Source organism: Salvelinus alpinus, chromosome 23, assembly GCF_045679555.1.
Source record: "Salvelinus alpinus chromosome 23, SLU_Salpinus.1, whole genome shotgun sequence".
In the NCBI taxonomy this organism is placed as follows: domain Eukaryota; kingdom Metazoa; phylum Chordata; class Actinopteri; order Salmoniformes; family Salmonidae; genus Salvelinus; species Salvelinus alpinus.
In genome coordinates, this window is record NC_092108.1 from 24,141,434 (window position 1) to 24,156,605 (window position 15,172).

At 47.1% G+C, this 15,172-nt stretch overlaps 2 protein-coding genes across 3 annotated transcripts; one reads left to right on the plus strand and one right to left on the minus strand.

The window, feature by feature from the left end:
• Positions 1-927: 927 nt before the first annotated feature.
• Positions 928-3,366, plus strand: LOC139550635 (alanine aminotransferase 2-like). Its single transcript, XM_071361649.1, has 7 exons — positions 928-1,170; positions 1,315-1,394; positions 1,527-1,663; positions 2,044-2,218; positions 2,471-2,626; positions 2,816-2,928; positions 3,121-3,366. The coding sequence occupies exons 1-7, from the start codon at positions 933-935 to the stop codon at positions 3,209-3,211; spliced, it is 990 nt and encodes a 329-aa protein (XP_071217750.1). The 5' UTR covers positions 928-932; the 3' UTR covers positions 3,212-3,366.
• dhx30 (DEAH (Asp-Glu-Ala-His) box helicase 30) lies at positions 3,298-14,844 on the minus strand. 2 transcript variants are annotated; one of them, XM_071361648.1, is made up of 20 exons: positions 14,650-14,844; positions 14,272-14,399; positions 13,617-13,727; positions 13,298-13,467; positions 13,063-13,171; positions 12,767-12,916; positions 12,386-12,538; positions 11,803-12,273; positions 10,999-11,382; positions 9,755-9,830; positions 9,529-9,633; positions 8,632-8,807; positions 8,167-8,373; positions 7,975-8,056; positions 7,627-7,820; positions 7,220-7,379; positions 6,858-7,015; positions 6,655-6,755; positions 4,507-4,646; positions 3,298-4,243 (listed from the first exon to the last, which is right to left on the minus strand). In XM_071361648.1, exons 1-20 carry the CDS (start codon positions 14,816-14,818, stop codon positions 3,981-3,983), a joined length of 3,507 nt encoding a protein of 1,168 aa, XP_071217749.1. In that variant the 5' UTR covers positions 14,819-14,844; the 3' UTR covers positions 3,298-3,980. The 2 variants fall into 2 exon arrangements, with proteins under 2 accessions (XP_071217749.1, XP_071217748.1); XM_071361647.1 differs by having other exon boundaries at positions 13,063-13,180.
• Positions 14,845-15,172: the final 328 nt, after the last annotated feature.

The window sequence follows — 15,172 nt, forward strand, 5'->3', positions numbered from 1 at the left end:
GAAGCCCTGTAAGGATGTGATAGATGTCAGCTGGGGAGACAAACACAGAGGAGGGGTCCAACCCTTGACCTTCGTCCGACAGGTAATGTCCTCCTGACATTCGACCTTTGTTTCTGTCTGAGTGTCCACTGATAACCCTGCCTGTCTAAATATGCTGTATTTGTTAGCTGTTTCGCGTTAAACCTGTGTGTGTATGTGTCTGTATGTGTGTGTGCAAGGTTCTTGCAGCCTGCCTCTACCCTCAGTTGGTCCACAGTTACAAACTGCCAGAGGACGTTAGACAGAGGGTCCAAAGCCTGCTGGGAGCATGTGATGGGGGGAGTGTAGGTAAGGTGGACTGCAATTGGGTCTACGGGTGGCGATCATGACTGTCAGTATATGCTACAAGCATTAACTGTGAAATCTTAGGGTTAAGTTTAGGCATTAACTCTGACTTTTTAATGTTAGGCATTAACTCTGAATGGTTAAGATTAGGATAGGCTTAAAACAAAAATTTGGCACCAGGGGCAGTTGCTCACAGCCTTCACCTTAGCAAAACAAAAACTACTTGAAGGCAACAGTGCTCACTGTTGCCTCTACTGGCCAATTTACACAACATCTCCCGACATCCTCAGACATGGATGGACGTTGAATACTGACTTGTATCACGGGTGACCTGGCTGGTATATGTGATGTGTGTTTACCTGTGTTTGTTCTTCTTCTCAATCTTATCAGGCTCATACACACCCACTGGTGGTATCTCTTATATACAGTGCAGTGTGTCTAACTTCATCTCTCGCCGAGATGGTGGTGTACCATCGTCCCCCGAGAATATCTTCATGACCTCTGGCTCTCAAAGGTCAATAATGGTGAGAATCATCTTCACCACCATCATCACCATGTCTCTCATTCATCTTTCACTCTCTATTTTCTGTTTTTAGCAAGTGTTGAAGATGCTGGCTGACTTCCACAATCAGGCCTCACTTCCGACAGGTGTGCTGACCGCTGTGCCCACCTACTCTTCCTTCAAAATGATGTTGCAAACGCTCGGTGCAGCCGTTGTTCCCTACTACCTAGATGAGGAGCAGGGTTGGGCAATGGAGGTGGAGGAGCTACGCAGAGCATTACAGGCCTCTAAGGGTATCTGCAACACAGTTGCCCTGTATGTCATCAACCCGGGGAATCCTACAGGTAACGAGTTGTTCCGGTTCCATGATGGTCGATACAGTAGTACCCCACTATTTGTCCCTATGAAGAATGTAAAGTAAACCTTTTTGCAGGCCAAGTTACCCCAGCAGTATTTATGGATAGTCTCATTTGTTTTGTTGTTGCTAGGTCATGTTCAGAGCAGGAAGTGTATTGAAGAGGTGATCCGATTCGCTGCTGAGGAGAGGCTCTTCCTCATGGCTGATGAGGTGATTTCCTGTCTGTACTTTCTCCTGGCAAATTGCTTATTTTCAATCACAAATATTTCACTTCTCTTTGACTATGTAGTGAGTTGTTGTTCTGTCTTCCACGCACCCCTCGCTGTTTCATTCGATCCACAGGTGTATCAGGAAAGTTTGTTCGGGGAGGGCAGTGAGTTTGTCTCCTATAAGAAGGTTCTGTCTGAGATGGGGCCTCCTCTCTCTCACACAGTGGAGCTGGCCTCTTTCCACTCAGCATCCAAAGGCTTCATGGGAGAGTGAGTACTGTACAGCAGCACTGTCTGTCTATGGCAATTGATTAACAGATTCACACATCCTGTAGCCTACTGTACTCTACAATGATCTGGATCGTATTACCCCATTAGCTATGTAACTACTTAATTAAGTCATTAGCTACTAGCCCACTACTTCTTTAGATTGGTCAAATTCCTTCAGCATGAGCGTTAGAGCAAACATGGATTAGTGCCATCTTAGACAATGTATGAGCTGCCAACACAAACTCAATAGTGACAAAATAAAATAGCTGGCAGTTCCCTATGAGATCCACTTCAGGCTTCCTATGGTGTAAAAGCCTGTACTGAAACCAGCAGGCCAGTGTTTGACCACTACTCTGTATGTGTCTCTTCTCCCTGCACAGGTGTGGGCTACGCGGGGGGTACGTGGAGCTGGTGAACCTTGACCCCGCCGTCATGAGGTACACCTACACCATCTTCTCCACTGACATCTGTGCCCCTGTGACTGGTCAGCTAGCCCTGGAGCTCATGGCTAACCCTCCCAGGCCAGGGGACCCCTCATACCCGGTCTACGCCCAGGTGAGACCCATCAAAATAGATCACCAACTACAGTATGACGTTAGGCTTAATAGATTGCATATGCCATGTAACATTTAGTCATAAGTAGTTTAATGATAGTGCGCTGCAATCATTGATGTCTCTAAAATAAGAAATAGTTCATCAAAATCAAACAACTTTATTCCTTTCCCTATTCACAACGGCACCTCAGTGTCCCATACAATATGCTCTACCCCTGTACTTCTTTTCCATCTTCTCTCCCATCTCCACCAGGAGACCCAGGCTATCCAGGCCATGCTGGTCCATAACATGAACTGGGTCCCAGAGGTTCTGAACAATATCCCAGGGATCAGCTGTCAGCCGATGATGGGAGGAGCTTTCGTATTCCCCAGGCTGTATCTACCCCAAGCAGCCATTGAGAAGGCCAAGGTTAGTCATTGGGCAAATAGTACACTGTATGGTTAGGTAGAGCACTAGAATGACTACTGTTGTTTGTCATATGGGCATTTCAAGAGACATTCACTTTTTGGAGGAAAAACGTGATTCAACATCTGATTAATTCTAGATACTCTGGAGTTAATGATTTGATCTCTTATATTTCTGCGTTTTCCATTGCAGGTGGTGGGGATGCAGCCTGACCTGTGGTACTGTAAACGGTTACTAGAGGAGGCAGGAGTGTGTGTGGGACCAGGGTGTGAGTATGGACAGACGGAAGGCACTCACCACATCAGGTACAATCCTCTCTCTCTGGCAACAGCTTCTGGACATAGAAATGTCACCATAAAACATCACACTCCAGTAGTCAATGGCTCCATATCCAGTACTCATCCTATGCAAATGAACAGGGCAGCATAGCATTAGCCTCATCATTCTATTTAAATGGTTTCACTTCCCCACTGATTTGTTCTCGTCTCTCTCTGCAGACTGTGTGTCATGACCCCAGTGGAGACCATGGAAGAGGTACTGAAACGCCTGAAGAACTTCCACCTGCACTTCCTCAAGGAGTTCTCCTGAAAACTGGCTTCACCTTACAGTCCAATGATGAATAATACATTTCACTTCAGACACAATCACAGTACAGAGAAGAAAATTGCAACCAGTAACATTGTTTAACATCTTTATCATTCAACAGACCATAATTAAATAAAAAAATAATGGTTAACAATACATTCACGTGAAAACAATTATGCAATCATTATTGTGTCATCTTGACACCGTCTCGCTGTCATCTTGACACTGTCTCGCTGTAGTGAACAGGTCACTAGACACTCATTAACAGTCAGATTCATTAAACTTCTGCTTTTCAAAAAGCAAATATACTTGAGTCCATAATCTAGTCAAACAAATGGATTTCTTCCCATATAGAAAGTAACCACAGTAGTATTTACAGTGACCCATTTACTGTACCATGAGTTCACTCCTATTTAAATGGGGGTCTTGAAATATACTTTAAGAGTCAAACCTTCAGATCATTATGTATTTTCCTGAACTCCATTGTAAACTCAGTGTTCCCATTCATCTATATTTCCAAACATTTTCTCATTATATCTCAGGTGAGGTGATAGAGGACATTTAGAATGGGTAGTGAACTATGGATAGTATTGTACAGTTAACCGATATTACATGTCTTCTCAGATTTGTCAGCAGACCGTGCCCCGAGCATTTTGCTTTGGTACTTTTTTCCTGACCAGAAATATGGACTCTTGCTACAGCCAGAGTTTTTTCAGGTCACAAAACAGTACTCCACAGTGCTTTGACATTCCTTTATTCCAATGTGAGTGAATCAGTCTACCTCAGAGTCACTGTGGCCACCATTTGGCTGGGGGTCTGTATTGGACTCAGTATTGTTCAGCAGCTCCACCAATAGCGAGATGAGCTTGCCATCCTGTGTGATGTAATTGGCTGAGCTGTGTGGGCGGAGGTTGCGGTACAGCATGGTCTGGATGGAGGAGCGTAGCTCCCACAGCAGCTCCCATGTCTGGACAGACAGCTCACAGCGTACCAGAGACCGCCCCGGGAACGCCACCTCCACACGGTCACCATTCACTGAGAGAGGCAGGAGAGCATTAAAGAGAGGAAACAAGGAAATATTCCTTTTCCACTATTTGACTGGCTTCTAACATTAACAATTCACCTCTCAATAGTCATTGGTATCGATAAAGCTACTGAGGCCCTCAACAACATCAAATTGATCAGAAATCTGTAGCATCAGCGCAAGTCTACGTGCAGTAGTTGGTGAATGGTGATATCTCTACAGTACCAACAGTTTAATGCCACTCTGGGATTCATAAAGTGGTAATGAATTATACCTCTCTCAGTGATGTCACAGTCGGTGAGCAGCAGTAGGGCGAGGGGGTGGGCTGCTGAGGAGTCTCTGATGAAGACGTTACCGTTGGACTTGATCGCACTGAAGAAGGTCAGCCAGCGACTGGGGAACTTCTCCTCTCCCCTGGAATAAGACAAGAATGGGTTGTTAATAAGCACACACACCATAAAATATAGGCGAATATATGAGAACAGGGGCCTCACGGGTGGCGCAGTGGTCTAGGGCACTGCATCGCAGCGCTAGCTGCGCCACCAGAGTCCCTGGGTTCGCGCCCAGGCTCTGTCGCAGCCGGCCGCGACCGAAGGGTCCGTGGGGCGACGCACAATTGGCCTAGCGTCGTCCGGGTTAGGGAGGGTTTGGCCGGTAGGGATATCCTTGTCTCATCGCGCTCCAGCGACTCCTGTGGCGGGCCGGGCGCAGTGCGCGCTAACCGAGGGGGCCAGGTGCACGGTGTTTCCTCCGACACATTGGTGCGGCTGGCTTCCGGGTTGGAGGCGCGCTGTGCGGCTTGGTTGGGTTGTGCTTCGGAGGACGCATGGCTTTCGACCTTCGTCTCTCCCGAGCCCGTACGGGAGTTGTAGCGATGAGATAAGATAGTAATTACTAGCGATTGGATACCACGAGAATTGGGGAGAAAAGGGGGTAAAATAAAAATAAGAATATATGAGAACACACACACTATATATACACAAAAGTATGTGGACACCCTTCAAATTAGTGGATTCGGCTATTTCAGCCACACCCGTTGCTGACAGGGGTATACAATTGAGCACACAGCCATGCAATTGGCAGTAGAATGGCATTGGCACTGTGATAGGATGGCACCTTTACAAGGAGCAACAACGGCTCAGCTGCAATGTGGTAGGCCACACAAGCTAACAGAACCGTACTGCCGAGTGATGAAGCGCGTAAAAATGGTCTGTCCTCGGTTGCAACACTCACTACCGAGTTCCAAACTGCCTCTGGAAGCAACGTCAGGACAATAACTGTTCGTTGGGAGCTTCATGAAATGGGTTTCCATGGCCGAGCAGCCGCACACAAGGCTAAGATCACTATGAGCAATGCCATGCGTCGGCTGGAGTGGTGTAAAGCTCGCCACCATTGGACACGCGTTCTCTGGAGTAATGAATCACGCTTCAGCATCTGGCAGTCCGACGGACGACTCTGGGTTTGGCGGATGCCAGGAGAACGCTACCTACCCGAATGCATAGTGCCAACTGTTAAGTTTGGTGGAGGACGAATAATGGTCTGGCGCTGTTTTCATGGTTCGGGCTCGGCCTCTTAGTTCCAGTGAATGGAAATCTTAACGCTACAGCATACAATGGCGATTCTGTGAATCCAACTTTGTGGCAACAGTTTGGGGAAGGCCCTTTCTTGTTTTAGCATGACAATGCCCCTGTGCACAAAGCAAGCTCCATACAGAAATGGTGTGTCGAGATCGGTGTGGAAGAACTTGACTGGCCTGCACAGAGCCCTGACCTCAACCCCAATTAACACCTTTTGGGATGAATTGGAACACCGACTGCGAGCCAGGCCTAATCACAAAACATCAGTGCTGATCTCACTAATGGTCTTGAGGCTGAATGGAAGCAAATCCCCACAGAAATGTTCCAACATCTAGTGGAGAGCCTTCCCAGAAGAGTGGAGGCTGTTATAGCAGCAAAGGGTGGACCAACTCCATATTAATGCCTATGATTTTGGAATGAGATGTTCGACGAGCAGGTGTCCACATACCTTTGGTCATGTAGTGTACGTGCCCACACACAGATCAATCACATCGTAACACACACACTAAGAGCCAATTTATGCTTGACCCGAAAATGTGGTAGGAGACTCCATATGGAGGGTGTGATGCAGAGGCCAAAATGAGCTCCGTACTGCATCACCGTGTGCCACTCAAAAGTTGTAACAATGCAGAGGGCTCCGTATAGCTCTGCATTAATATGTTTGGTTGACGGTAGGTGACGGCGGGAGGTCCTGTATAAACACAAACTCACTTCCTTCACAACAGCTCTGCTCCACAAAGCACAAGAATTATGAATGCCCTGACTTCTGCAGAGGCCGTAACACCGTAAATGTTACACGGCCAATGCAGACGTCAGATTGACCATGCAGCGCTTAACACACACACCTGTTGACCGAGGAGCGGTGCATGAGCACTGGGCCACTCTGCGTACGGAAGGACAGGCTGTTGGGGCGGAAGCGACCTTTGGTCACTGCTCCCCTTTTCACCTGAGGCACAGAAACATAACAAGTGAGTCAGGATGCTGAGTGCATAGCTTAAACTATAGGAACCTGCAGACAGGCATTCCTCTGTTTGATTTAGCTGTGTACCTGTATGAGGTTGGGGTAGAGACCGGCCAGCAGCACAGCCTTGACCAGCTCGTCCTGGTGGCTGTGTTGGTTGTAGAGGGAGGAGGATCTCTGGCAGTCAGCTGAGCGCTCCACCAGCCCAGCCTCAAGGAGGTTCTCACTGAACTGGGAGGTCAGACCTGGAACACACAAGACATCAATGATGAATACAAACGTATGAAAATATATGGAATATGAATATCTATGGGAGACACTCAACAACCTGGGTCAGCCCAATAACTGACTGAACCAATGACGAGGGCACTGAGTTTTACCTGGTCAGGTCACAATGTAAGGAAAAACCCTATAGCCAGGAGTTTACCCAATGTCTCTGTCTCTCTCACCATTGATGAAGCGCAGGCCGGCTCCAGACAGTGTGTATCTGTTTAAGTAGTCCTGTCTGGTCTCTCTGTCCCCCTCTTGCTGAACACTCCTCCAGCCCAACACAGCTCGACTGAACACCAGGTAATCACTGTAGCTTGAACCTCCCAGGTCTTCCTTAGCCTGGAGGGAAGGAAGTAGAAAGAGAGAGGGAGAGAGATGGAGGGGAAGAAAAGATTTAGATAAAATGTGACAAATCAATCAAATAATGTAATTCAAAATAAAAGACTGAGTTAGTTCATAAATAACAGGTAAATGTTGAAATGATCAGCAGACATTTACACTGCAATAGAAATGTGAACTTTGCAGGTTGTTATGGAAGTAAAATTAAACAATGACTGCCCAAGTGGACGTGGAGTCAGTGTCTGACCTTAGAGACCAGGGCTCTGTTCTGCATGCTGTTGTGGAAAGGGTCTCTGGTGAGACAGGCTGTGACTGACAGCAGGGGCAGGACACAGCGGAACAGAGCAGCAAGCACCAGCACCTTCCCCAGGCGCGGGTCACAGGACAGACAGGCTACTCTCTCCCCCAGGGGAGTCAGGGCCTCTGTCTTGTCCAGAACACCTAGGGAGAGGTATGGGAGAGGAGTACTAAGAACAAAACACCAGTAAAAACACACTAATACTTCGCCCGTTGAATGATTTGCTAAATCCCAACTGAAACATTCTGGATGCAAATGTTTTTCATCATGTGAAGACAGATCATTAGAGAGTCTCACCAATGTCTTGCAGGTTGCGAACAGCATCGGTCACAGCCTCTCGCTCTGGGCTGTCCAACACCTGCGATAGGAAATCCACTGCCTGGAGAGACCCACCAAGGGAATGTCAATATGTGACTACATGCAGAAACCTCACAATTACATTGACTGGCCCTTACACCCCTACATCGTTCCTCTGTCAAATCCCTTCACCTTGCAGTGGGGGCTGTGGATCTTGGCCTGTACCACCAGGCTCTCCAGAGGGGTGCGTAGGATCTCAGGCACAGGGAAGGTCGTCATTGAGTCCAGGCGTTGCCGTGGGAACAGGTGGTAGGCATGTCCGGGCCGGCATCGCCCCGCCCTCCCTCTACGCTGAGTGACATTGGAGCGCGAGATCCAGACTGTGTCTAGACATGACACCTGGAGACCAGCAAGACAGAGGTTTTCAAAACCACACTAGTATATTGTAGTCAATCACCAGTTGGATTTGCGAACACTAGCTTGGCGGCTCCTGTAAGTACTAGGAATGTTTTCCATACACAATTTTAAAAAATTGGGAACGGGGATTTTATTGGAGAGCATTATTGTCCTCTATTGAGGTGCTTTAAGATGCCGTTTCTGCATTAATGGTTATATTATCTATTCACTGTGACAGTGCCAGAAGTGACCGTCACCTACCTTGGTCCGTGTGTCGTAGTTCTGCTCCTTCTGAGAGCCCGCGTTTACTACGTGAACGATGTCGTCGATGGTGATAGAGGTCTCAGCGATGTTGGTGGCCAGGACGATCTTCCTCCGGCCCTCAGGGGGTCGCTGGAACACGGCCTGCTGGTCACCCACCGACATGCTTGAGTGTACTGGACAGACAGAGAGGAGGGGGTCACTGATATAAGAATATTTTGAATATAAATACACAACGCAGAGTTTGAGAGGATGCGAGGACGAGAGTACTAAAATAAATATAGCACTAATGGTTAATAGGGAATTGTAAATAGGAGTTGGGTCTCATTTCAACAGCGGTTTAGAATCTCTGGAATGTCACTCCTGAACTCAGAGCTAACGTGTACCATCTGAACTCAGAGCTAACGTGTACCATGTCCTCTACATTGAGTCGGGGGCAGGATACTTGTTATTTGGCCAAGTTGTACTGCAAGGACTTCTGATTGGTCAACCCCAGGCTAGGGTGGGGGGGGTTAAATGGCATCCTGTTCCTTCGTTCAGTGGGGAAAAGCTGAGGACAGGGGAGACTGAACATCTACCTCCCAGCATTACATCTTGATTTATCCTCTCTGAATAAACCTATTTTTCTCCCCCTGATTTGCTTTGGAGTTTGTTATTGTAAAATAACATAAAGTGCTAACACTGACATACTTGAGTGTACTGGACAGAGAAGGAGCAGAGACATTACTTTATTATAATCCAGTCATAAGACCGTTCCTTGTGCACTGCATTTTAATTTGGTTCAGAATTCTTTCCTTACTATGTCACATTGTGATCTGACCAGGAATAATACAGGTAGCATGTTGTGAACGGGCAGCAGGACAGAAACCAAAGACAGACCCCTTATCCAGTCCTTACATGGTAGGATCATTCGAGAGCCAGACTGGAGGGTTGGTTTCTCCTCGAGTCTCTTCTGGACAGCCTTAATGTCCTGCCAACCTGGTAGGAAACACAGCACTGCACCTGTAAGAGAAATCATCAATGAATGAATCAACCATCAGTCAGATCGGACCTTAGCTGAACAGACATGGAGAGACAAGGGGAACAAAGAGTAAAACTAGGGGGGTGTTGAACCGTAGGTTACCTGGCTCTCCCTGTCTGTGGATGTGCTCTATCACATTAGCTACTAAGTCCAGGTCTGGCGTGGCATCATCCTTCTCCTATAAAACATAGAAACAGTCAATTTATGAACACAAACATATACACTACCATTCAAAAGTTTGGGGTCACTTAGAAATGTCCTTGTTTTTGAAAGAAAAGCAACTTTTTTGTCCATTCAAATAATATCAAATTGATCAGAAATACAGTGTAGACATTGTTAATGTTGTAAATGACTATTGTAGTTGGAAACGGCAGATTTTTTATGGAATATCTACATAGGCCCATTATCAGCAACCATCACGCCTGTGTTCCAATGGCACGTTGTGTTAGCTAATCCAAGTTTATTGTTTTAAGTCTAATTGATCATTAGATAACCCTTTAGCAATTATGTTAGCACAGCTGAAAACTGTTGTCCTGATTTTAAAGAAGAAATAAAACTGGCCTCCTTTAGAGTAGTTGAGTATCTGGAGCATCAGCATTTGTGTGTTCGATTACAGGCTCAAAATGGCCAGAAACAAAGACCTTTCTGCTGAAACTCGTCAATCTATTCCATGCGAGAAATTGCCAAGAAACTGAAGATCTCATACAACGCTGTGTACTACTTCCTTCACAGAACAGCGCAAACTGTCTCTAACCAGAATAGAAAGAGGAGTTGGGAGGCCCTCCCACTCCTCAGTCTACAGTCTACACTGTATTTCTGATTGATGAGTTTCAGAAGAAAGTTCTTTGTTTCTGGCCATTTTGAGCCTGTAATCGAACACACAAATGTGATGCTCCAGATACTCAACTACTCGAAAGGAGGCCAGTTTTATTTCTTCTTTAAAATCAGGACAACAGTTTTCAGCTGTGCTAACATAATTGCTAAAGGGTTATCTAATGATCAATTAGCCTTTTATAATAATAAACTTGGATTAGCTAACACAACATGCCATTGGAACACAGGAGTGATGGTTGCTGATAATGGGCCTCTGCACACCTATGTAGATATTCCATTAAAAATCAGCCATTACCAGCTACAATAGTCATTTACAACATTAACAATGTCTACACTGTATTTCTGATCAATTTGATGTTATTTTAATGGACAAAAAACAAGGACATTTCTAAGTGACCCCAAACTCTGAACGGTAGTGCACATATGAAAGAAAACAGGCAGGAATGTACATGCGCCGTCAATTATTGAAAAACTACTAACGTCTACCACTCAGCAGTTAGCACCTTACTCACCCGTCCCTGCAGGTCTGTCCTCGCCGGGGGTGGCGGTGGTCTCCCCATCTCCCTAAGGACCTCCTCCAGGTACAGATCCCTGACAGGGTGCATGAACCCGGGAACACTGACAATGGGGCAGCCCCCGAAGTACTGGGCCAGCCTCTGGTTATCCCCTGTGGCGCTCATCAGCACAACGCGGAGGTTGGGGTTGTCCCTTAGGGCGGGTCGCAGCAGGGCCAGCAGCAGGTCCGTATTGACGTCCCTCTCGTGGACCTCGTCCACCACCACATGGCTAACCCCCCTCAGGGAGGCGTTACCCTGCAGCTTCCTCAGTAACACCCCCACCGTCAGGAAGAGAAGGGCCCCACCGCTGTGCTCCGGGGGACGGCTCTCCAGACGCACCTGGGAGGGGGGGGGGGGGTAATGGGAGAGTGAGTGACAGCGAGAATGTCCAATGAACGAGAAGTTGACCTACAGTAGAGGGAGTGACAGCTCAAATGTTAGTAGGGCCGAAAAAAAAAACCTTACCATAAACACGAAGCAGACCGAACTCTTTGGTCTTTTAAAATCTTGCTGTGCTACAGCTTGGAAAATAAATACATGTGACTGAATGACAACATAATGATGTGTTTCCATCATCAGGGCCATTTTCCTAAAGAGGCTAAATCCAATTCATGTTTTGTTTCCTTGCCAGGATACTAACAAGTATTGCAATACTGGTATTGTACCGGCCCTAATGGTTAGTTAGTGTAATGGTGATAAGTGAATCTGGTGACAACAGCATTTGATCTAATTATAAACAGCATGCTCCCTGTAACTCACCTGATACCCTACAGAGCGTTTGAGGGCGGGGCCCATCTCGTGGGCAACACGGTGAGCCACTGACACAGCGCTAATCCTCCGAGGCTGGGTGACCAAGATGTTACACTCCGCCCCCTCCCCACCCCGCACACGCCCCTCCAGGAGAAAGCGCGGGATACGCGTTGTCTTGCCACATCCCGTCTCCCCAGCAACCACAATGACCCTGGAGGATTCCACCGCTGACACAACGCGTTCCCGGTGGGCGTCGACCGGGAGCTCCACCCCCAGGCCAGGCCCTGCCCTCTCCCACTCCTCCTGTAGGTCGGCGCTCAGCTGCTCGGCCTCCTGGGTAGAGATGGGCCGGTATGGCCTGCCTGTGATGGCATCTGTGACGAGTTCCTCTTCCTCCTCTTCATCCTGCTGGTTCAACCTTTGCTGGCTTCTCTCCTCCTCTTCCTCCCACAGCTTCTGCATCTCTGTCGCCACTGGATACTGGACAGTTCAAGACATGAGCACAAACACAGAGGCTATGAAGTAAATTCCTGGCCAATGCCGTTAGCTACACAGCCTGATTTTCCAGTGGTGATGATGCAGGATAACCAACCCGTGTGAGGTATTCTCTGGTGCTATGCTCCAAGTACTCGGGTATCTCCAGATGACAGGGCTGTCTGTCTCTCTGCCCCGCCTCACGCATCTCCTCCTTGTGGTACTTAGCATGGGTCAGAGGTTGGTTGTCTTCATCTAGCAGATCCATTTGCTGGAGAGTGTATAGACAAAGTTGAGCATCAAACAGAACAAAATGGATGCAATAAGACACCTATTTTTGATTTCCTTTGCAAAATATGTTTTAACATAAACGTTCTCTTCCATGCCTTAATGAACACAACCCTGGTATGGGAATGCATGTTGGAAAACAGAATCTAACAGACATATTATAAACAAATGCATGAGTAATTCTCTGTGCTCTTTCATCTGTGGTCCTCACCTTCAGTTTGAGACAGGCCAGTGCAGCAGCTCTCCTCTCTGCCTCCACTCTGCGAAGAGCCGAGGCCACAAACGTAATCTCCTCTGGCCATCGCATGGTCAGCTCACATCTCTTCATCTTACCGCCCACCGTCTTGTACTGTACCAGCTCCTGTAGAGGAGAACAGGAAAGGGAATGACAGTTCAGAGATGAGTGACTTAGCTTTAGACAGGTTGTATGATAGCTTATAACAAGTGTTATGACAGGCTGTATTATGGCACATGTTGGACCTATAGGAGACAGAGACAGTTACTGACCCTGAATCTGTTGGAGGACGTGGCCACCTGGATGACCCTGGTCAGCAGAGCTTTAGGATTTACGAACATGGAAAGAGCCTGGGAGAGCTCAGAATTCTCCTCAGGTGCCCTGTAAACACTGACATGTTCAGCACAATAAACCAAACAATCAACTAAAAAGAGAATCGGGTCCCCTGCAAAATCAGCAAAGTATAAGCCATAATACATTGGTAATGAGTAGGATCCATAGTAACACCTTGATTGAATGCGAGCTTCCAAGGATCCATTCTGGAGGTCTGGTCTAGGCACATGGACATCTGTCCTCCGACACTCCTCCAGGTCCTCTAAGGCTGACAGTGGTGGCCCTTGCGTTCGTCCCACACTCCTCCTGGCCACCTGATTGTCTGGACCCAGCACACCCATCTCCTGGAGAGATGAGGGAGAGAAAGAAGTGAGAAAAGACAGAAGGAACAGATGGGGTGGGCTAGACACTGACGAAAGCAATGCACAATACTCCTGGTACAAAGTGAGACAGGTCCTGCTGTAATTATTTAAGGGCAGGGCTTTTCTCTTACCCTCAGCTTGTGACAGGCAGCAGCTGCAGCGTATCGTTCAGCATCAATCTTCTTGCGAGCAAAGCCCTCCATCTCCATCTTGCTGGGCCAGAGGAGTGTAACAGTTGCTCTCTGAAAACAGACACGTATAGCAACAGTGAAACAATTCTTAGACAATGGACTTTGTTTGGGAAGAGGCATCATCTGTCAAACAAGATGTGTTGCAATCATAGGCGGCTGGTGGCACCTTAATTGTGGAGGACGGGCTCATGGTAACAGCTGGAACGGTATCAATCACATCAAACACTTAAAAATATATATTTACATTTCTGGAATTCTGGATCCACACGGAGCCCCATTTATTTAACTGGGCAAGTCAGTTAAGAACAAATTCTTATTTACAATGATGGCCTACACCGGCCAAACCCGGACAACACTGGGCCAATTGCGCAACACCCTATGGGACTCCCAATCACGGCCAGTTGTGATACAGCCTGGATTCGAACCAGGGTGTATGTAGTGACGCCTTTAGCACTGAGACGCAGTGTCTTAGACCGCTGCGCCACTCAGGATTTCCATGTTCCATTCACTCCATTCCAGCCATTATTATGAGCCGTCCTCCCCTCACCAGCCTCCTGTGGTTGCAATAGTCCACCTAGTGCCTTGTCTCTCTAACCTTGAGACCCTCATCCTCTGTGCAGTGGTACTGGATGTGTTGGGAGAGGTCAGACACCCCAAGCGACCGGGATATGGTGGTAAACAGCAGGTTTTTCGGTTCAGGGAACTCTTTCAGCAGCTCACTACCTGATATGAATGATGAAAGACGGAGGTCAATTACTCAGCTAGCTATCTTGATAACTTAGCAAGATATCATTGTCATACAACTTGAAATAGAGACATGTAGATAACTAAGTTAGCTAATGACAATGTAAGCAACTTTTCGGTCAGTTAGTTAGCTAGCTAGCTTTTAATGACGATTACTCCTGAACGCATGTCTCAAGGTGCTTTGCTCCGGCACCAGAGTCAACTCAATTCAACAGCATTTCTCACTCACCCCGTCTTGTCTGGCCCGCTGACGCTGCAGTGTCCTGATAGCTCTTGGCTTTTGTCTTGTACCACCGGACCCGATTGTAATTTTGTCCAATTGTGTTCCCTGTATCCAAAGATTTCCCAAGGTTACACAACGCTCTGAGTCGCACGAGTACTGAACCGGGCAGCGCCATGTTTAAAATACAAATGCCGGCTGCTTCGCACTTCCTTAGTGACAACACGAAATAGGTAATGACACGTGCATACACTGCCACCATCTGGCGTGGAGTGGAAAGGTACCACTCCACAATACGTTACTGCTGTAAAGTGGCATTTTACAAACAAAAAATTATCATTAAGAAAGTACAGTTATTTTCTATTCATTCATTAACTCGTTCATTTATTTGACCAGAACTTAGAAGACCCCCTTAAAACTACTTGTCTATAATAGGCCATCACAATTGCCCATAAGGCAATGCCAATGGGCCTTAAATGACCATTGTCTTAAATGCCCACATGGCAATTATTATTACAGTTAGAACATTACT

Coding starts and splice junctions, on each gene's coding strand:
- LOC139550635 (XM_071361649.1), top strand. CDS start 933: ATGCTGGCTGACTTCCACAATCAGGCCTCACTTCCGACAGGTGTGCTG. Junction 1,395..1,526: donor TCTTCCTCATGGCTGATGAG/GTGATTTCCTGT, acceptor TTCGATCCACAG/GTGTATCAGGAAAGTTTGTT. Junction 2,627..2,815: donor CAGCCATTGAGAAGGCCAAG/GTTAGTCATTGG, acceptor TTTCCATTGCAG/GTGGTGGGGATGCAGCCTGA.
- dhx30 (XM_071361647.1), bottom strand. CDS start 14,818: ATGGCGCTGCCCGGTTCAGTACTCGTGCGACTCAGAGCGTTGTGTAAC. Junction 12,274..12,385: donor CCAGAGAATACCTCACACGG/GTTGGTTATCCT, acceptor TGAACTGTCCAG/TATCCAGTGGCGACAGAGAT. Junction 9,831..10,998: donor GGACAGACCTGCAGGGACGG/GTGAGTAAGGTG, acceptor TATGTTTTATAG/GAGAAGGATGATGCCACGCC.